General features: G+C 31.8%; 1 protein-coding gene across 1 annotated transcript in view; it reads right to left on the bottom strand.

The window, feature by feature from the left end:
* Positions 1 to 24,516, bottom strand: part of LOC131843349 (MAP/microtubule affinity-regulating kinase 3-like) — a 101,993-nt gene that overhangs the window by 301 nt on the left and 77,176 nt on the right. Inside the window, exons 12-22 of the mRNA XM_059191977.1 lie at positions 24,367 to 24,474; positions 22,180 to 22,253; positions 21,269 to 21,325; positions 20,545 to 20,684; positions 19,258 to 19,419; positions 17,280 to 17,389; positions 15,985 to 16,096; positions 5,791 to 5,862; positions 2,139 to 2,198; positions 636 to 741; positions 63 to 222 (exon numbers count right to left, since the gene is read on the bottom strand). Coding sequence (XP_059047960.1) covers positions 63 to 222; positions 636 to 741; positions 2,139 to 2,198; positions 5,791 to 5,862; positions 15,985 to 16,096; positions 17,280 to 17,389; positions 19,258 to 19,419; positions 20,545 to 20,684; positions 21,269 to 21,325; positions 22,180 to 22,253; positions 24,367 to 24,474 — 1,161 coding nt within the window. The remainder of the gene's footprint in view (positions 1 to 62; positions 223 to 635; positions 742 to 2,138; positions 2,199 to 5,790; positions 5,863 to 15,984; positions 16,097 to 17,279; positions 17,390 to 19,257; positions 19,420 to 20,544; positions 20,685 to 21,268; positions 21,326 to 22,179; positions 22,254 to 24,366; positions 24,475 to 24,516) is intronic.

Genomic DNA, 24,516 nt, shown 5'->3' with positions numbered 1-24,516 from the left:
TTAAACTAGATGGCGCTGTGTGAATAGTCCTGAGACGTTACAGACGTGAGAATTATAATTACCGGATATCCGCTTGAAGCGCACTCCGTTGAGCGACAGTCGGGGCAGCTTGCACACCTCGATCTCCCACTGCACCAGAGAGTCCGCGTTGGGGTCCCCGTGCACGCACAGCAGAAGGAACCGCTCGCGTTGTTCATAATCGCAATTGTTCGCGTCCAACACCTAAAACAAATCCAACGTCAACGTTCTACCTCAGTTAATTTACCAGATTGGTTTCAAGGGGATAAATCTAACATGACATTGGTCACGAATTCCCGTTAGTAACAGTCCCCTCTCCCTTCCCAATCCCTTGAGTTAAGCCTCGCTACTACATCATATCGTTTGCTTTCAAATTTAGAGCCAAAATATATATAATGTAGGGAGTAGATTGTTAGTGATGGGATCTAGAGGTCCCATTCCTTGGGGTCCCCGTGCACGCATAACATAAGGAATGGCTCGCGTTTGTAACAATCCCCTCTCCCTTCCAAATTCCCTGGAGTTGGGCCTCTCTACCACATCGTGTCGTCCACATAACTTATAAATATTGGCTTTCACATTTAGTATCTGATACATTAATATGTAAATAAATAACTAACCTTTCGTATTTCCGCCATGATTTCATTGGGGTCCCGTGAGGAGGTGGTCTTCATACTCCACGTGAAGCGAAGCACTCGCGGCTTCACTTGCTCCTCGTTGCCCTGTCTGTTTATCATACACACACAATGGTATTAATATAATAAAATTGTAAATAAAATCTTAAAAACTGTCTTGAAGTTTCACGTAAATTTCGCTGATGGAATTAGGACGACTTTTGTAGAATATGTTGTTTTCAAACTATATAGTGTTATAATGTCAAGATGTAGACTAAAGAAAGCTTATAAAAACAACTCTCAAAGTGGTTAAATAATTATTATTGTTTATAGTTTTCAGAATGTCATCTACCAGTATTTATTAATTTGCTATTAAATTAAAAGTTGGAGGTCTAGATATTTTCAGTGTTGATCACCATCAACATATAGAAATATGGATAATAGTCTATTTAGGTAATACTATAAGTATTTTATACTACTTGTCCTATGATATAAAAAAAAAATATCATACGTTAATCTATATGATCTATGTGTGTACCAAATTACAATCAAATCTGTTTATTAGGTTTTGCGTGAAAGAAGAAAAAACATCCATCCTTCATGTCATGAAGGATAAACTTTTCGTTTATAATATCAGCAGAACCATACTTATATGTACCTTGTACTGTGACCGTGTAAGAATACAATGTCAACCCCAAAACGTTCATCCCCAAACAAGAGAAAAAAAAACACTAAACTTATATTATACGAGGTAAGATTTGATACTTAGCTTTGCTATGTATATAAATAAAAAAGATGTTATTAACACATTATATTTCTTATTAAGTAATAATATCACCATTATAAAGAAACTTGTGTATTCTTTATAAAAAACAAGTGTGAGTGTATCTTGTAAATGGTCTATAAATAAGTATAGTTTTGTTTAGTTTTAATTTACATCCAGACCCTTAATAACCTTTTACACATGATGTTTCGAACTCTCTACCCTTGCCGTCTAAATCGGGGCTGATAACCTGATGACCTGGCTGATCACGATGCACTCAAAATTCATTAAACATATTCCCATATGTCCATGTGACTGAAATGGCAACAAGCTTACGGCCCACCTGATGTAAAGTGACTATCGTCGTCTATATACATGAACAGCACCAGTTCCAGTAGTTATTCATTTGTTGCCATTCCCAATTGCACTGCCTTGATCTTACAACCTAAACAGCTTACAAAGCAAAGCTGTTTGGCGACTGAAATAGGTGAGACTGACGAATAACTTCTCAATAATTCTACGTCTTTTCAATAGGTATGTTAGATACAAGACAATGGTACAACTCTGAGTCTATGTTCTACCTGTAAAGTGTACAGCCTACAACTATCGCCATAGCATACAAAAAAAGCAAAACATTTATATATGGTGTCAGAAAAAAAACACTAACAACAATATAATGCTACAAATCACTAAACACAAAATGATGACATTAAGACATACATAACAAAGGGAGAAATGATAATTACCCAAGCAGGGCTTGTGGACTAGCGGCTACGGCATGCTTCGGGGTCGTACCTTCCAATGGCCTAAAAACAGAAAAACATAAAACTAATACTAGTGGGTCGGTCACGGGGTGTGCTTCTCAACAATACGGAACGATTGCAACAAGCCGACAATTCAACATTATTATAATTAATAATTTTGGTGCTCTGTTCAATGTGAAATATACAATATATATATACAATATAATTATACGTTCAAATGTTGTCTTTAAAACTAAGGTTTGATTTACAAGATTTAAAGTAGAAAATATACATTTTAGTTAACTCTATTACAATATAGATTTTTTCCTCCTTAGATCAAATATAAAAAAAATATATTATTTGAAAAATTAAAGATGATATTCGTATGCAAAATATACAATAAATTTGATATCTAGTCGCTTTTAAATATGCATTATAAAATAAATTAAAAATACTTTTTTTAACAACCAATAATTTCTTTTTCCATATAAAAATAAAATTAAATGCCAATTAATTTGCAAAGTCCAAAATACAAGTACCAATAATTATATACCAAAGAAGAATATTCGAGAATATTTCTAATAATACCTCACATGTATGACAAACCACGATTCCAATTTTCTCTTGAGGTATAAAATATCATAATAAAAAATTTAAAAATATAATTTCAGAGCAAAATACGGCCAATCAATAAGGTCGCTTGTTACAAATCCAACAACAACAACATGCATATGTTCACAACAGGACAACAAAATGGGAATTAAATTACATCTAAAACAAGCCATTTTTATGCAACACATCGCTCTTCCTCTCATATAGTAGCGTATAAATAAAAAAAGAAAAATAATAAATAATTTTTATAATCTATACTAATACAATAAAAAATATTTTAATATGCATCTGATTATTTGACTATTTGAGTGGAAGATGTATGCGACATATTATAATTATAATATTACCATGCGTTAATAAAAAGCACGAACGAAACTTACCTCAATACCTAAAACAAATTACTATTACCTACACATGCTTAAAAATTAAAAAAATATAAATTTAAAAAATTACAATGTCTATGTCAGTGTAACGATTATTCAAGCGCTGTTTTTCTTTTTTTTTAAATGACAAATGCTTGCTGGCAACATCGTGACCTGTCGACTTGTACAACACTATTATTTTGACTCAATTTAAATACGTGCAGGAATGTATATGGTATCCGTCAAGCATAATATCAGATTACACTACGAATGAGTGTGTAGCGGTGTTTCTATGTTGATTATCGCATGCCTCTTACTTGTTATTGTGTAATTATTAATTTTAAATAGCATTTATTCAAAAGTGCAACAAACAAGTTTCTTATTCATTCTTCTTGTGATAAATCTGCGTTCCGAATGAGTGGTAGAATAAAAAAAATATGACTACTCAAAAGTGCTTGTACTGAGTTTATTTGAATAAAGATTAATTCTATTTCCATTTTATAGGCAACTTTAAGTAACCTTAATAGTTATTGTATTTGAACATATACTTTTTAATTCTCAGCGTATCACAGGCATAATGTGATGACGTGATGGCCATGGTGCTGTTCAGGTATATAACCGACAGGTAGGCCATCAACTTGTTTGCCATTCAAACGACATAAAATGTAGTTAATAATCAATTGTACACTTAAATGAGACGTTTCTAAAGCATTTACTTTGAGAGGTTTATTCTGAAGGCCTTTGTTTTTAATAAATACTTTTCTATTATTTGCGTTCCCTTCTAAAACTATAAAGAATTATATATACCTAAAAATTATTTAAGTTGTTTTTTTATGCAATAGATGAAGTATTATTGCATTATGCGTAACCTATTTACAAAATTAATTTTGTTATTATTATTTTAAGGGAAAATAAACCACATATCACTAGCAGGCATAGTAAAAAAATAACAATCAACACACACAAAAGAATGCATACTCAATTTTAAAAAAATCCATTGTATATTAGAAAAAATTTATAAAATTATTAATTAATATTGAATTATGTTTAAAACATTTATCATTCATATCTTTGGATCTCGCGTTAAAGGAGTAATTAGGAGCACAATGCAAAACACGATTATTAGTAAAAAAAAAAACGTTAAATTTGCCACAGTGTTGAAATTGTAAAACAAATTGTTATATGTTATTCACGAACATGTAGTAATCCATCCAATTTAACAAAACATCCATGTTATAACTTGTAAATAGATTTTATATTAAATTAAATATAGAAAATCAATAACACTTCAATGAAATTAAAATTTTATAGTAAAGATTGGAGACATGGTTACTATTAATATACAATGATATATTATTTTTCAGTTATTCAATTAGAAGAAATGAAATAGGTAATTAGTACAGAACATGATTACTACCAGTATTATAATGAGAGCAATAGAAAAAAAATCAGAAACCTCTAATAAAAATAGAAGTCATTATTTATTAATGATTGTATTTTATTAAAATGATAAAAGATCCTTACTTTTACTGTATTTTCGAATTCCATAAGATTTATAATATACAATATATTTAATTGTTTTTAGCAAAACAAAATATCTATGCTTGTTTCAAATATTGTGTTTACATCAAAATATAAAGATCTAGATCTCAAAAATACCTGTAAATTAAAATACAACAAATTCACAGTTATTATAACTACATTCAATATACTAGCTCTCTGCCCCCTCAGAGATAGAGAAATACCAAAGTAAAATTACGTTACTTCAGTTAAGCTACTACAGTTGAGAACAGTCAAGAAACTTCATTGGTACAGTCAAATTCAAAAATCATTTATTTATGTAGGACATTTTAGCCGCTTATGAACGTCAAGTTTTTACATTATAATTTTTTCCCCTACCGTCCAGTTCGGTATATAGATCCAATTGCGAAGACCTGGTAAGACACTCAATTGTTTATTTACACTGTATAGGTATTTATATAGGTGTCTATGTCTAACATTAAATGAAAATCCCGAACATGAAAATTTTATATGAGTATAACATTTTTATATGAGTATAGATCCAATTATATGGTATGTAAAATTAAGAAGTTTCTATTTTTTTTCAACATTGCTCTGTATATGGCGAAATAAACGAAGTTTTTATAAATCGGTTGGATCACATTTCCAATTTGGAACACACAAAACAAAAAATGTTTCGAAAAAAAGTGGGTGAACGATACGTTATGTTCAATTTACTGTAATAATATTTGATATTTCCTTAATTTTTACTGTAATATTAAAAAATGTTGAATCAAATTAAATTATTCATTTATTACTAATTATATATTATAAAATTAAATACCGAGCTCAATTGGTATCTAAACGATTGAGAAATTTCTAACTTGGAAATTTTCTAATTTCCAATGAGTTTGTATATTTTTTTTATATATCTTTCTCATTGAATGTTACGGTAACATTTCAAAATAATTCTTCTTCTTATCTTACAATTCAACATGTAAAAAACAATTCTAAATTTAATTATCATCAAAATCAAAATTTAGCCCTATTTCATATAAAAGAATATATTCTATATTAAATATATATATATATATAATATTTTCAATGCAACCAACACAAAACGCATCGTTCGCCACTGACAGTCAAACTCAAATTTATAACCACTGTCACCGCGCCCCTACCTCCTTTGTATGTCCAGTGAGGAAAATATGCGAGGTTTCTGGCGCCCTGTAGATTCGCCCAACACGGACAGGCTGGAGGGAATACTCACCGTTATCTCACTCGCACTCATTTAAATCATATATAGCTCTCTTTGTCTTTACCTAACTATTTATAGCAAATAGGTATTTGAATATATTGTTTTATTAAGAACAATCCGATAAAAACACAACTGTCATGTCTTAATTATTAATTATTGTTATATTACGTCGATACCACCTTTACCGACTTCGAAAAAGAACGACCTTGACCATATTTTTTTTTTACAAAAGTTTATGCTATTTTCTTCAATCAAAATTGGGAGAGCATCTCCAGATACATGCCGAGATACAAGATAGATAAAAAAAATACTAGACTATCTCATCTAAGAACTGAAAGTCACTTCACTGTAGAGATATAACCTTCCAAAACTATAACAAAACACAAATCTTGACAGATGATCGCAACATTTTTATCGGAATGTTCTTTTGTAATATAAAAAATATTTTCAAATTTTGTACTAAACTAATTATTTTTGTTATTTATTCCACAATCGTCTCTATACTACTAATTACTTCAAAATAAGTGAACTGTCTCATAGCTGCATAATAAATACACGCTTCAATGCATTTTAAATATTCCATACATCAACGAAGTCTCAACGTGACGGTATAAAAAAAACTTTATAATTACGCTAAAAAACGGTATTTAACTATGCACATTTTATCAAAACAGTCAACCCGTCCCGCATCCTTTAGGTCAGCATAAATCTAACCAAGTATTCCCGATAACAGAAAATATATAATTAAGTCAGTCAATTCGTTTTCATTTACAATAAATAATACAATTACGAGTAATAAATAAACATAATATGAAATATCGGGTGCGTATGAAATAAAACAAACATTACTGTTATTGTAAACCTGATTATTTGAGAAGCGCAACACATGGACTTATGGTATTTTCAATACGCAATGCAATAATTAAAATTCAATTTCCGTAATAGCGTTACTGTTCGCGACTGTACATCTGGAAAATTTTACACAAAATCAATAGAAACTGGGGCTGATTAAAAAAAAACTGTATCTTCGAAAATTAAATGTACCTTCTTCATTTCAAACCATTTAATTTTCCTATTGATAGTATAATCGCAAACAACAATCATTCTGATACAGGTATTAAATGCATTTTAAAACAATGCCCATGATTTAATAAAAATGTAACTTATAACAATTCCGTAACGTTTATTATTGTATGATACATATCAAGACTTATATTCTTTTTGGAAATAAGCTGAATTTCAATATAGTTCGGTACGGACAGTCTGCTTATATCATCTGAAAATAACAAGATTTCTTAACGAAACAATAATAAAAATAAAAGTATATATAATCCGTTTTAATGTATTTCCCCATTATTTTAATTTAAATGCAATTTTATGAATACAAATGTATATTTTCACAAATGCTTTTGAAAAATTGTTCAATACATTGCAATGATTTTCAGATATATTTTCATTATATATTTATTACCGCTTCACCCTGATTGATGTGAAATATCTAATTAAAATTAAATCTTGATATGTTTCACAGTTTACACATCCAAAATTGTATGGGAACACAATCTAAAAATCTAGATAAAGCAAAATACATGTCAAACGCAAAACTATGGACGAAAATCTCAGATATAAAGATTACAAATACTAATTAAATATCTAGCTAAACTTAAACCCTAAGTTAGAATGTATTGCATTTACTATTTAGCGATATAAACGAATATTTCTAATTTATAGACAAAAAAAATCTCTGTCAAATGCACAATTCGTATGTATATATTATATATACATAAATATAAGGTTAATTGCAAAGATTATAAAACCCGCAGTAGAGGAATATGGACGCCTGCCAAAAACTTCGAAACCTTTTTCAATACTACATCCAATACGCAGTAACATATCTCACAAAAACAGTCTACCGCCCAAGTCAAGTAGTAATATAAAGTTTTCGAGTTGTATGCACACATCTACACATACTATTCATGAAATTGAATAAATTTTCCCATCTAATATAATTGAAGAATCAAAATTCTTTTTATTTTCATCTATTTCAACCTCCCGGTCAAGTGATATACTTTTATTAAATATAAAAAAAAAAATTAACACATTCTACGGGAAAAGTTCAAAATTTCATGAATAACATTACTAACACTGTACTATATCCGATATATCACAATCTCAATACTAAAAGGCATTACCGCATAAATTACAAACTTTGGAAAATCGAATTTGAGTACAAAACTTTTACAGTCGATTTTCCAAAGCTTACAGTTTCGGAGTTAATTCAGTTTAGCATAAAGACAATAACATATAGATTATTATTGAATAACAGAGTAATATGGTTAATTTTGACGCACTTTTTGCTGTTTGCACCTTTGTATATTATATCACTAAAAAATAAGCTCGTGTCATTTCTATGCTGCGATTTTATATATATAGATATATAACACAGAGACTAAACCACTTTTTAGAAATTGCCATTCTTGTCAATTTTTTAATCATACTTACAATAGTCATATATACACATACATATATTCAAATAATGTGTATAAACCTCGATAAATTTACCGTGTCTAAATTCGATACAACAATAGCCCGATTTAAAAAAACGAGCGGTTTAGAATAGTATAAGCGTATCGATTGTCTTTTCCTTGATGAAATAGCATAATAAAACTTTTTACTAAAACTATTTTAGAAAATAAAAAAAAATCAAAGACTAAAATAGTCTTTAGAAAAGAAAAAAAAACAATGAGGGTGGTAATCCGAACCAGAGCTGTGTTAAAGATGAAATAAGTTTTAACTACGCTTCGAACCGTGAACTCCGGGGGGAAAGAAGATCCACGAGGTTCTGCCTTGAAACCATCATGATAAATTCCAGGTGAATTTGTTGCGATGGGCTAACTGACCTGACCTCATGCTCATCTTATCATCCTCCACTGGTGCCCGCCAGCATAAACCGCCAGCGCAGGCGGGTGCACTATTACATTATTATCCATTAAAAAAAACCGAGAAAACTAAAGTGATTAGACTTGTAATTTTAGTAAAAAGTTTATTATTAAAATTGCATTAAAACATAAAGCCTGATATATCTACATATATATCTAAGGATATTAAAATAAAATGCATACATTAGTGCCACCGGATATTAAATATGTCGTAGATTGTCTTTTAAGTAGGAAAAACAGTCATATAGGATAACGTAAAAGTACGAAATATATATTATAAATGCTTAATATCAACTATTATTTTTTCTAAAAATATATAATATGACAAAAAGCATTGTAGAAATATATTTATTGCTTTGTTTTGACTTTGATTATAATTCTTTATATCAGCGATATGTTTGTTCTCCCACAAAACATCGATATTAATTAAGCGTATTAAAAATATATTTAGCACTTTTATATTCCTCTAGAACTGTTATATTTATTTATATAAAAATAAACAAAAAAGGTTCACAAGATATTTTAGTTATGAGCACCTAAAAATACAATTTGTTCTATAAATCTATCTAGATATATAATAATGTAAAAAAAAACACAAATACTGCATACTAGCAACTATACACACATACGTATGTCACAATAGGGATTCATTTCAGTTATCATAGAGACGAATAAACATAAATTTCAATTTGTACAGATTTCTTTTTTAAATATGTCGCCGGTCATTATTTACACTATTAAAAAAATAACGGTAAAATACTGCCTAAATTTTTTGTATTTTTGTATTCTCGACATTTGAACGCTGCTGGAAGTACGGTTAAACTTAAAAAGAGACTAAATTATAGGAAGATATAATCATCTCCATACATTTCAAGGTTTTCTTACTTTTACTCGCATAGTTCTCGAAACATTACTCTCACTGTATCATAACGTACACGTAAGTTGATTTCCGACCATTTTTCGGGACTAGGAAATACAAAAAAACCGTGGTTAGCTTCCTTTATTATTTAATAATAATTGTACAAATTTGTACAGCAGTACACATATTTAGACCTAATTTAAACAGTCTAAATTTTATGTGTGTGTACATATTATGTACTGTTTGGAAATCATACTAATTTTATACACACAACAAACTCAATAATAAACTGTATGATGTGTATGATAAAAAAATGGTAAATGAACTTTATTGCTTATAAAGTATAAAGACTATTTTCCATTTTTTTTACCACGAATTAACTTCAAAAAGATTTTTTAAAACATCGACTTCAATATTTAAAACATTAAACTGGATTTTCTATGAACGTTTTTCTTTGAATTAATGTAGTTTATTATAAAATAAACATTAATTCACATGTACATGTACAAGTAACAAGTCATAGAATATCTAAGAATTTTTACTATTTTGTTTGATTGATATTGGGCGTTTTGTTTATTTGACGTAGATAATTTAAAATAGGCCTATTGTCTTCGTTACACTATAAAATTGATAATCAACATTGATTTAATGTCAGCCAATTTTATACTATAACTTCATAACTACAGGGTTTATAATTTGATTCGTGGAGAAGTAACTACGAAAAAATCTTTTACCATAATGTAATATTTTTAGGTTATATCATTTTTGTAAGACAAAATAATTTTGCTCTGTTATTACAAATTAAGAGAAAAAGTAGTAAGTCATAATTAGGCCCTGGTTTGTGTCTGTACTGAAAGTATTTATGTAAATATATTTTTATATGCAAAAATATCAACATACCTCACTTTTCGAAACCTTACACTTTAGAAAAAGTACATTAAAACTATTTGGCTGTAATTTATAAAATACGAGAACGATGAGGTTTAAATTATAATGAACGGCATATAAATATGAAACACATACGTATGTAAAAATATACAATCATCCGTAGCCTATCATATATGTCATATATATCACGTTATCACGCGCACACAAACAAACGTACAAATATGTACAACGCAATTCTAATAGATCCTAAACAATACGAAACTACGTATGAGTAATAAGAAAATATGGAAAAATCTTATTTCTTTAGACATTTATAATATTTAAACAACATATTGTGGATATACATTTATCAATGCATTGAAATCTTAAATCTGCTGCGGCTTCAGATAGCACTAATAGGAATAATACACTTCAATATCAAAACTACTACATTTAAATTCACTATAATAATAAAATTATTTTAAACTGTATACTGAATTAATCTATTATAATTAATGAAAAACATTTAGAAGTTATCAAATATTCAAATACAATTAGATTAAAACCAATTAGTACTTAATCTGATGAGCCGTGCCGAGAGGAATTTTTGTAACTTTACTAAGAGCGTGTATTTTTGTAACAAATATATAGAGTATATTTGTATATTGAACACTACCCACAAGGTTAGTCGAAAATGGTACAACAAACCAAAAACTAATGACAGCATACATCAAGCTGAACAACATTCTCAAAGAAGCAGTGGAAATTCAAATTTAATTTTAATACCTCAATACAAAATTTGCGGTCAGGTGATTAATTTAGTACTAAAAATACAAAATTCTATTTTTTTCTAATTTTCTTGGTGAACGTTGATTAATCGACAAATATAATGTAAAGTACCTGATTTTTGTTGTTTGTTATACCATATAGGACAAACCTGTAAGTTTGTATAACAGTAATATTGGCTCTTAATATTAGTGTGTCACAGTGTAACGCGGAAACAGCTGCCTAAACTCGTTCACTATGGTAACATCTACTGAGTATTTGTACCAGGCTATTAGGATTGGCCGGAGCTTATACTCTAACAATTATTATATTATACATACTGATATCTCACTCACGCCTTATATAATATAATTGCAAATTCGTGGACCATTTCCATGTTTCCATGTCATGTAGAATTTATCTAGGAAAATATTGTAGATGCACACTAGGAAGAAGGCATTTGGATCTTTAAATATAACACCGGTAGATAGAAGTATATAAATATATCGATAGGTCGATACAAATATATATAATATACAAAATGGTCCACAATTAACACCCAACAACGAGATAATGTTACAGAAAAATCTAAATATAGCGTGTATAATAATACAAATATACAAAATATTTTTTTCAGTCGTCGTTTTAACATTTTCCATGCGGAGTCCAAATAACAAACAAACATAATATTGTCAACAGAGCTTTGTGCTTTTTTTTGTGAAAATAAATCAATGTGTACAGAACCCTGGAATGTAGAAAATTCGTATGAAATTACAACTCGATTTATTCCTTAATAGCTAAGGTGAAATGCATTTCGCAGCGTGACTAGTTGCTTGCTACATGTTATTTCATGGGAAATAATTTAAAATCATTGACATTTTTGGTGTTGAATGTATTTTTTTAATAATTAATAAACAAAATATAATTTGCTATAACATGGTTATGTATTCATTACTGACTTCTGACTCAGGACCCAGAGAGGGAAGAGTGCACGGGGCAAGTAAGTTTTCGAAGCCGGGATGTTGTTTTTACAAAACTGCAGGGCATAATATATTGAAACGCTTACAATTTTCAGGGCATGTCCTCTCCTGGCTCCCTTCCCCTGTATACGTCCATTTATATTCAATAGTATAATTAATAATATTAATTACGTTCCATAAATAATCGAATCATATCCACTGGCTCATTGATCCTAAAACCTGTTCAATATAAAGAATAATTCTTAGAACCCTTAAACGTAATATGAAATCGGTTGGCACTTGTTCTAACTTTCTGTAGCTTAACATAATATAATTATATAAAATAGTTATTAATTATTATATCAAACAGATTGAAATAACTTCTTGATTATATATGCACCATTTAAAAGTTACAATTCGAGTTGTACGATTCGTAACTGCCAACGTACGTTGTAACGTAACTTGTAATATTGTAACATTAAATTATGTAAAATGTAACATTTGTAAAATATATATATTATTTGTACTCTATGCGTGTATTAAACAATTATATTCCAATAAAATAACATGTAAACAGTTATCGTCGCGACTCGCGACATTTTAATTACGATTTCAGTACGAGATGTTACTTCAACCAAATGTTAGTCAAGATGGACTTCCGTCTAATAATTATATACCAAATGAAACTCTTAACACTTACAACAACATTTCTAACCTAGTCAGTATTCATTGTGTAACTTTGCAAGGTTAACAGTTGGACGTTTGAGTGACTTCTGGATACAAAAAAGATACACAATGTTAATACTTTCAGAGGAACGCAGCAACATTCTCTGTTCACTTACTATTAATGCTGACATCCTTGGCTACAAGTGCATATAAAAAAATATTATATGTTAACTAAATATATTAAATACTAATACTGCATGTTACTATATACACACAGACATATTTTGCATTACGATATCAATGGAAGAATTTCGATATATTACTTGTAAAACTAATTGTGGTTACACCACAGCCGGACTCATAAAAATATTGAACGTTGACAAATGAACAGAAAATGTCACGCGTCGTTCCATTACACTAAGACTTCGTCGTCGGCTTGTAGGACGGCGCTGCTCACGGATTCTGATTCAACCTGCGTACAACGGAACGGGTGAGCGAGACGACTGTATGTGAGCCGAATCGCCGCCCTCTTCTCTCTCCGGCTCTTATTATCTTGACTTTCACTTGTAGGGTTGCCATACGTTTAACGAAAGGATTTACAACTTATATTGCTATACCATAATGGCATTGAATATAATGTAAAACAGTTTTAGTGTTTCTTTATACGTACGATAAATATAACTCGAATTAAAATCATTAATACGTCATGACAGAGCCTTAAGGATTCCCAGATTCCGTCAAAATTTATATAAAAATATTTAAATACGGCAACCCTAAATATTTCTCGCGCCGCAACACAGATGCACAATACTATACACTAACTCCCTCCGTTTTTTTATACCGTCACGTTGTTAACTTCACTTAAAGGGTTGTGGATAGACTACGCAGTGAAATTGGTACTAAGCACGAACTGTAGGTGTCGCGACCGTCGACATTCGTTAGTAGAAGCGTACGGTTATAGGAATGTAAAAATAAATGGTATCGTAACACGGGGGATGCACGAGAGATGTTGTAAAATAAAAATCCGTACACCTCTCAGCTGGACGAGGTAAAAACCGTGAAATACATTGTACTAGTCGTTAATAAAGCACTACAGACAACACTCAAAGCGTAAAAGTATTGCCATAGCTGACACTGTCATTTAGCAAAATAAAAAAATAGCATTTTCATACGCACAGGTAGGGGAATACATCATGCTTGTCTACTATTGTGTCTACTAAGACGGTCGAACGGTAGTATTCGGATAGTGACGTCAGGATTTCAAAACAATAACAGACTATACCGCAAAACCGGTGAAAAGCGATTAACATACTTATTTACCGCTTTTTTTGTTTTGATTATCTTGATATATACCCTTGTATTTAAAACTGAATAACGCGCGGCAGCATTAGGTAGCGATATATTAATAAAAATCGATGTGTGCGAACGTATATGTCTACTAAATAGGAGTATAGGGAGGTTTTAGCATCGTGCATCCCCTGTATTGACGCGAGAATAAAAAAGAAAAAAATAAAACGGAGCTCGGAAGTTTGTCGAGGGAGACAATTTTAGCATCATTCGATAAAGTGAAAATAAACACATATAGTAATGAGATCAACAAGACGAGAGACAGAACGAATGGGTTAATCAAGTGATAAGTTAAAAACAGTGTGTTACGAATGGTGTTGATATTATTTACATAAAGAGATCATATCGTGAACAAATCACAAGCTCCTTTTGACATTATGAATGTATACTGTATACCTTACAAAATACGATACATTATCAGTCAGAAGTTTTAATAGAAAAGATAAAAAAATGTATATACTTCCGTAATTTTGCTTTCGACAAAAACCGTGTTTTTCTAAGAGGAAATTATGATAAATATTTTATTTAAGAAAAAGTCAATAGGAGCTTTATTACTGTTCATAAAATATATAAAGAAATATTTTCAACGAGTCTTTTTCCACAACCCTTTTTAGACAATTGTAACAAAATATTTAGAGACAGACATTGGGCACTAAAATTAACTGCCATTGAATTGTTTATACTTAGATTTTACTGTGTAGTATCAGTGGGATATGAGACATAGAGGTGCATGGCAAGCTGTGAGCTGCTAACATTGATGCATAGCAGTGAAATGATATTCTGAACTAGATATAATATTCCAATTTTAATTATGTACAAATGGCTTTTTGTGACATTCCAAGAAATTTAATATATTTTATTACTCTATAAAACAATCACTAATATATAGATTTAGTTTTTCAAACAGATTTTTATATATTTTTACAGTTCAATAAAAATATATATTGTTAATAATACTTTTCTACACAAGAAGCCTTTTGAAATGAGTATGTTACAACTAGCAGTAGAGCATAAAGCGTCGCAGCTTATGGGAATCAACGAAAATATAAAAAGATATATATTCTATTTGTTAAGTCATATGAATTGATGTTAATACTGAAATTATGCATAGTTTATGTATAGGTTAGTCACGTATGATTGTAAATATGTTAAAGGTATATTACTGTGTAACATTGTAACATTTCATTTATAACGTATCGTAACACACATTTTTGTTGTAATATTAAATAAATTTATTTAATTACGCTACTAAATCAATTAATATTTGATATTTATATTTGTGAGTAATTATCTTATTTGGAATTTATTTCCTTCTTACAAATATACAGTTGACGTTAATTATTTATTTGTTCTTGTAAAAAATTGCATGTATCTTTGCCATTTACCTCCAGTACTTTGCAAGATATCTATATATATACGGCAAGGAAACCATTAGAAATACTCAACTTATTTCAAGTATTCCTACAAAATTAACTCAAATATATTTACGAGTGTATATTAACATTTAGTTTAGTGTTATGAGATTAATAAATAGATGACCCATTTTTAATAACAACAAAACTTTCAAAGTTACAACAAATATATACAACGTTACAGTAAATCTATACAATGTTACAATAAATATATACAATGTTACACTTGACACATAAGTCACAATAAGTTCAAATTCCCTGAACCGTGTACATTAATGAACCGGTGGCGAGTGATAAACTTACCGTTTGGAGAATCTGGACGACAGCTTGGAGAAGAACGACGGCCGCGCCTGATGAGGCGAGCCTCCGTCGCCGTACGCTCCGCCCGCACTCGCACCACGCGACCGCGTTTGACCTGGAAATATTATATATCCATTCATACTAGCAAATAAAATAAAAATAACAAAATATTTATTGTGTAGCTTAACGGGTTCTTTAATAAGAGGACTGTATCGTTGTAATATATATATATATATATATATATATATATATATATATTGGGAACTGCACCTTCTTATCGTCCACAGCATCATTTTTATGGGACCTTTCGGCCTCTTATATAGTATTTCTTTATCACTATCCGTACCGTTTAATCGAAGAACTCAACTGGTAAATTTTTATAAAAAAAAAAAAATAACATAGCGTTCAAGTAGTCTATATATTTCCATGTCTAATATATTTAAAATATCAAAAATCCCTCAGCTGATGCCATAAAAGGGCATCTCCCGAATAATATAGATCTGAAGTAGACTGTATAAAGTTATCTGCCATTACCTCTGTCTCACCTATTTCTACAGCCAAGCTGTTTGCATTGTTAGCTATATTTCCGTTCACGGCTGAGGTGTAGAGATATAACAAATCACATGGTACGGAAAAATAATATAATAATCCACCGGAATGACAACACATGAGTATCACAGGTGGCATATGTATGATAAAATGATGTCTATAGGCGTTAGCAGCCACTTAACTACTTACGATCAGGGGGGCTAATAGCTTGTTTGAAATTTTATTAAACAAATGATATTTACTTAAACAAATGTCATATTGATTATCGACGACCTCGGTGGTCTAGCGGTCTAATAGCTTGTTTGAAACAAACATTTGTATTAAACAAATATATAATATGATATTTACAAAAAAAAAATTAAATCAATATATCTAGTCATATTGATAATACCGTTATTATTATTATACCGTAATGAATACAGCATTCCAATATACAGGGTTACTGGTTAAGTCAACCTATTCCTGTTAAGGGCGTATAGTTTACATAATTTCTGACAGATTTCACTATGAGACACCCAATCCTAAATCTGACTGTTTTCGAGATATTTGAATTTAATTGTTTTTTACAAAATCTTCTTGATTTTCGGCTGTTAGCTTCGATATTTTAAAATGTGTATTTGAGTTTTACACGTAAAATAGGATGCTCTATCACCTTAAGAACCATATTTAAACATTTTATTATCAGGAAAGGCGTATACTTGAGATTTATATATCTTGAAATGCATGTGACATCATAAAGATTGACTTACCTGAGTGGAAGGTGGACCTGGATGGCACATTCCTGGGGAACACCATCGGGTTAGGGAAGTCACGGCGGGCGCCGCTCGCAGCCGCTGTCGTACCGCCCGTAGAGTTTAAACTGAAATATATACCTTATGTCAACTACATACAATCTTTAATTGCTTACATCCAATGATGTGTATAGGATGTTTGTTGATTTACAGATTAAAATTTTAGAATGTGTATTCTAAATTTAAATAAAATATATACAAATACAACAATTATAATTAGAATAAAATATACAATTTTAGCTACAACACTATAACAAAATTTTCTACCATACTTTACCATACTTCTATATTACTAATAAAGAAGATAGAAAAACAAACTACAAGTAACTACATATGATTGATTTTTTTTTTCGTATACATTTTTAGATATATTGTATTGGTGTCTGAATAAATTAAAATACATACATAATAATACATGTGGTTAAAATTTTTCATTACTCAACACATCCAATTCCTTCTGCAAAGCGACCAAAGATCTATCTAAGGCAAAGCTAAAGTGCGAAAATACCGAAAGTGAATAAATTAAAGCTATAAAGTCAAATCCACAGAATAAAAAAATGTTAGAGTAGACAAAAATATCACACGTTCTAAAAAGAAAACTCCGTAAGCTCAACTACTGTTAAAAAACTATAATACATTTTTTATTTTTACTATATGCCATAGGAGATAATCTACAAATCTATAGTTTTATTCTAATTAGAAGATAAAAACAAACGAAATAAGCTTGACCGTTGAGTAGCGTGAGTGCTAAAAACTTTACCGGTTAATACCGATTATATTACCGGTAAATTACCGTTAAAGCGGTAAGCGGAAATAAATAAACAGCGTGCAGAGTGTGGCAGCCCATACGTTGCTATTGAATCAAAATATACCAGCAACAAACTAGATTTTTGCCTCGTCCATAATCAATTGAAGCCAATTTTCACATATATCTAGTTCTGCTCCATATAGCCAGAATACTTTTCGAGATTCTCTACAAATATTCGATTTAATAATAATTTAAGTAAAAAGCCATTTAATTCTCTTTTGGAAATGCATTAAAAATGTATGTTATAAATTGTGTATGTAGCACAATATATACATATATATAATATATAATATATACAATGTTTTTGTTATCGCAAGAGCGATTATGGGATAAACAATATTCAGGAAATTATTAATATTTTTATTAATAGACAAAAGTATTAGTATATTTTTTTAATAAAATAGTGATGGCATATTTTTAACAAAAGTTCATTTTCTAAACTTAAATAAGCTACCGTCAAATAATAAGGAACTAATATTTACTTCCTTATGAACTTATGTTTAAAATTTAAAATCGTTTATATCTATAAAGCCATCGTTCTTAAAAAAGCAATGCATGTTCTTGTTTTTTACATATATCACTTTGAAAAAAAGAAAATTGAATGGCCAAGTTATGTATAAACCGTCTCTAGATACGTTAATGTACAGGTAAATCTGCTTGAAGACGAGATTGCATCTGTAGTAGTGTGAGATAGTCACACATCATCAACATCTTTTTCAGTCAGCTCGTGACCACGATTAGTGCAACCTAGTCGAAACGTCGAGAGAGGTAAATACCTTTATTTGCCATAAAATTATTCGTGTTAAGACCCGGTTAATAATTTAAATAATCTTTTTATTTATCGCATTTATTTGGGGTCGGCGTTTTTCTCTTCCATCCCTGTGCAGTCGTCTAGTTATTTACTGTCTTACCATCTCATCTTTAGCAGTCTATCCATCTAAGATTCTGCAACGTTAAGTTCTGGTCTAAACATATTTAGGTTTACCGTTAACATGAAAGAAGACTACTACAAATGCAAAACGTCTTCAAGTCGATTCTTCCGGCTACAATATACATAAGTGCGTTCTGAGATAGCTTGCGTGTTGAGGCTAGTAGGCTATAATGGAGACAGACTATTCTGGGGGCTACCTCGGGCGCGTGGCGAGGTCGCGGGCGGAGGCGTGGGGCGCGTCCCCGGCGAGGGCCGGGGCTCCGCTGGCGGACGACACGGAGGCGCTTTTGACGTGCGTCTTACCCGCGCCCGAGCTACCGTTGCTCGCCGCCGTTCCGTTCTTATTCTCTTGCACCGCGCTGTTCCGGTAGCGTGTAATATTGCATGCGGTTAGTTTATTCGATCACTGGCACGTGTCGGTCGCCCGTCTCGATATTGACTTGGTTAATTGGAAGTAACATAGTATATACTGTTACATAGGACATTAATAAATTCATAAGTATACCATATTAAATAGTTTCTAAATATTAAATACGCCTCGAAATCGAAATATATACTATAAAATTGGTAACCACTGCAAAATAATCATTATGAATTATAAAGATGCATAATAGAGCCGACTGTAGATAAACTTCAAAATTAATCAGAGAGACGGCGATGGGTTCGCCTATTTCAACGTTGTATTCACATATACACTGTGAAATATGAAGTGTTCAGTTCACCACAATTATTTTTAACAATACCTGTAGTTACCCCACTGGGGGTAATGAAGACTAATGACACAATTTTATATCAGGTTGATCAACACGCGGACCTTCATATTTCATACTCATTCTAACATTTTCTACTGGTGCTAGTCTAGCGTATACTGTTAGCACAGGTTGGTGCACCAGTAAATATTCATCCATAAAAAAAACTATCCTACTAAATATTGTAGTTCTGGATGTAGATTAATTTCTATATATAAAACAACAATACGTTACCTGACTGCTTGTAGACATTGTTGCTTCGTTACTATAGTCAGTCCTCAAGAATTTGTATTGATCGTCCAATTGAATGATATACTTACTGACACTTTATGTAGACAGATGGAAGTCACTGCGACAATTATGTTGGACTCGTAAGCGATACCTGCATACGTACGGGTACTTGTAGTGTGAGCGAGTTCTATTGCAGCATGCGGAGGGATCTATAGACGCTGGTAGAACTGCAGACGTGGGGGTAACAGTATAAACGGAGGAAGCTGCCGACTCTGGGAGAGCTGCAGATACGGGGGTAACTGCAGACGCATGAGATCTGCCGACGCTGGGAGAGTCGCAAACGCGGGGTAACTTCGGACGCCGAGAGAGCTGTATTGCGGGGACAGATGAACACGTGGGGGTAACATCAGACGCGGGTGTACCTGGGCGCGTCGTGTGCGGGGGCGGCGGGGGCGGCGTCCTGCGCGAGTGAGTGTGGCCGGGTGTAGCTGTGGGCGGGTGTACCTGGGCGCGTCGTGTGCGGGGGCGGCGGGGGCGGCGGGGGCGGCGTCCTGCGTGAGTCTCCGCGGGCCGCCGGTGAGTGTACGTGACCGCGGCTCCAGCTTCGGTTGCGCGCTCGTCGGCCGCGTCTGGCCGCTTTGTACCTGAAATTGTCACCAGATGAGACCAAGAAACCACTCGAGACAAGGAGAAGAGCATAAATTGCACTTTCACCGCTCCTAGTACTCGAAACGAGGACACGTGCACTTAAACACATCACCTGATGTTATGTGACAACTGTCACTTCGCCTACGACATGAATAGGACCGTGGACGTGAATTCCCATTAAAACCCTCATACATTTCCATTACTAACGAACTCCGTAGGGGAATTACGGACGCGGGGTAAACTCGGACTAACAATCATCCGCAATTCCCCCTATCGTCTCCTACTTTATAATTTCACTGATAAATCTCACTATTTAAATCGAAACAGTAAAATTACTTCACCGGCTGAAATACGTCATAAAAACATATCCAGGTATTTAACTTAATAGTCAAAAAACAAATATTTAATAAAAAAAATAATAATAACCCGTGTGAAATATAGTAAGTAACATAAATAATTGTTCTAATATCTACAATAAACCTATGAAAAAATACATAAATGTAACTTTATAGAAACATGAAGATAAAATTGGCGTACAGCTAACTGCACCGTTAGTTAATATATATATAGCATAACAAACCTGCATCTGAGCAATTCGCGCCGTATTCTCCTTAATTGACGCGGAGTCGATTGTGTTCTGGAAACGATGCAATTTTACTTTAAACTATAAAATCTAAAACGTCACTTAACGCTTATTATAATATATACTAAAATATGCTATATGTTACGATAGGACAAATAATTTCAATACAAAAAAATTGACTTTCATAAGTGGCTAAAATGTCCTACATGATTTGATATTCACAGCTTAGATGAATTAGCTGGTTAAATCCTGGGATTTAATTCATGTGCGACTTATAAATCTACAGATTATCTAGCATATAAACTTTATAGTTATCAAATAACTGGCGTGTGTGAGATTATGGCATAAAGAATATATATACCCTCATCATTTATTTAAAAACGATAAATTTTATATGTTAGATATTTATAGAATTTGTATAACCTGCCAAGTTAACCTGTGATCACTCCCAAGGGGACCCCTTCCCAATTACCCCCACGTCAGTACCCTAGAGATTTTCCAATATAAAATGAAATGGTACTTCCTTTTAATTTACGTTTTTTACATAAACATTCATTACAAAAGCGATATTAATAATATACTTCTATTTTTAAACTGATATAAACAATATTTTTAATTTATACTGTGTTGTACCGACTGGCCACAGCAAGCCGCGGACGGGGTTAAATGACACACAAAAATTTTATCTATCTACTTCATTCGTATACAGCTAACCCAGGAAAAAACTGACTGTCTGGTTATTGACATCACCCTAAGGAGGTAAAGTTTGGGGTTAAGGGCGAACCACTTAGCCCCGGCAACAATTCCGGGGGCAACAACCTCCGGGTGACTTGCTCAACGTAGTGCCATTTTTGGGGACAATATTTTTTTTTCATATTAACTCAGATCGCATTCTTTAAAAAACATACCTGTCTTTTGAAATTTGACGTAGTCGTAGTGGAAGTAGCAGTGGTGTTGTTGGCAGCAGTCGTTGTGGTGCCAACTGCAACACAAAACACTTATTACAACACGCGTCGACGCTCGCCACACTGTATTAGTCACGAACAGTTCGTAGTTACACATGGCGCGTGCAATGTCTATAGGGGTCATATTACCCCAACAATTATTCCGAGTACGTCCCTGGTATTGGTGGTATAAATTATATTTATAAAACAACAACTATTTGTACACAGATAACAAATTTACAAAAAATAACAACAGATAACAAAAAACAGTCAATTTTGATAGAAAATATTTATTTTCTATAACTGATTATCCGGTGGAACCAACAATACAAAATTTAATTAACATGAAATAACGGTAGGCTTACCCTATGCTGCTTTGGATTCCAATATATCTATCGAAATCTGGGATTATCAAGTCGTACTTTCGCCACAATGTCAACAGTTGACAATACTTCTGACTTATTAATTAACAATTTGGATGGACATTTGGATTTTACACTTGTTGAAAACCTTGAAACTCGGGTGGTTATAATAATAATTAAAATTGTTAACTTTAATTATAAAATTTTATAATTCTAATAAACAAATTAAATTAATAATTTTATAATTAAAATTAACAATTTTAATTATTATTATACTAAGTATAAAATCCAATTAAACACTCACTGTTAATACGTACAATAATTTAAAGTTGTGAAAAAAAATGTTCTTTTATTTAAGGTAATACAGGGTCGTACTCAGAGGTGGGGGTCTTCAAAATGCTTCTACTGACCTTCGACCAAGATAATTTCTAAAATTTAGTCCGAAAACCGCTAACTATTTTTGCCAATAAATGTTATATTATTTTTTTTATAATATCATTCCCGGACGTATATGCACGACATTGTTTCTGTTAGTCATGCAATTTACATAAAAATATTCATTTATATCTGCCCTTACACCAACTTGATATCAGAATGAAAAATACCTTTTTTTGGGCTCATAACTCAATAATCATATTTAACTTTATTAGGTATTATTTGTTAGAGAGTGCGTGCAATACTTTATGTAAAACTACTGTTCAAGAATTACTTTTTTTAACGATTTCAATAATATAAATGATCTATGATAATCTAATGTCCATTGAAAACCGGGGGCAATGACTTGTGTTATTGTGGAGTTTAATCAAGAACTATCCCTCTAAAGTTTCTTAAATTCTGATTAATAACAACAATAAAGTGAAAATTCACATTTAATGAAGTAGTATTATATCAACTGTCAATTTCGTTAAATTTAACTTTAATCATAGTATTATTTATTTAAAATAGATATAAAGTTACAACTTTATGAGAATAGTTTATGATCGTTATTAATTGAGTTAGTAAGATAGTTAATAGATCTAATATGTATCCAAAAGCGATGTGTCATAGTAACGCTGTGAACAATATGATACATATGCAATTAGTAACAAAATTATATTACAGCATAACAATATTCATTCACCAACATTAATGAATTACTTACATGGAAATAAGTTCACACAAACATACCATTACCCTATATATGCATAAAAAATCTACTCAAATATAGAATACTTACAAAAATAACAAGCAATAAATTTAAATTAACAGTAATTTCGATATTACTCTATGTAAGATGTAATACATGAAGTAATATCACAATCATCGATTTTTACTTCTCAGTGTATTACTACACAGAAATTACTACTATTAATTAAACACGTGCGGTTAATAATGAACCGATTGATTCAAAGAAATTCTGAAAAATCGATTTAATATATATATTTTAATTTAATGCAGTTCAGTGTTAACCGTACGCATGTAGTTACAGTCTATTTTTTAATCTCGGAGACTAAATTGACAATTGTAAATGTAAAATGTTTCCAGCTGCAGTGGAATAGTGCCGTACCTGCGATAACGATTTGTTTAATCGTAACTATTTATTTTAAAATATTAGTTTCAAAGCTATACTCCTTTTTCTTCTATTCTAATTACCGTCAGGACCACAAACTTAAAAAGTGCAAAAAGTTGGCAAAATAGATAATGTCAAATTAGTCTCCGAGTTTAAAGAACAGACTATAGGGTCTAAATTAGAGTGATAGGGTGGTTGCAGGGGGGTGGCGGCTGTCTCGTGTGGGGGTGTGGGGGGTACCTTGGGTCCGCAGCACCTCAGCGCCGGAGGAGGCGCGGCGGGAGGCGGCGGGGCGCGCGGAGGCGGAGATGCTGCGCTGCACCCCGCGGTGAGACGGCGAGCCCCCGCACCCTGCGGCAGCCTCCCGTGTACACCGATCACATCCCCACA

The sequence above is a fragment of the Achroia grisella genome, unplaced genomic scaffold, assembly GCF_030625045.1.
Source record: "Achroia grisella isolate CSIRO2021 unplaced genomic scaffold, CSIRO_AGI_Agris_v1 utg295, whole genome shotgun sequence".
NCBI lineage: Eukaryota > Metazoa > Arthropoda > Insecta > Lepidoptera > Pyralidae > Achroia > Achroia grisella.
This window is presented reverse-complemented; position numbering and strand designations above follow the sequence as displayed.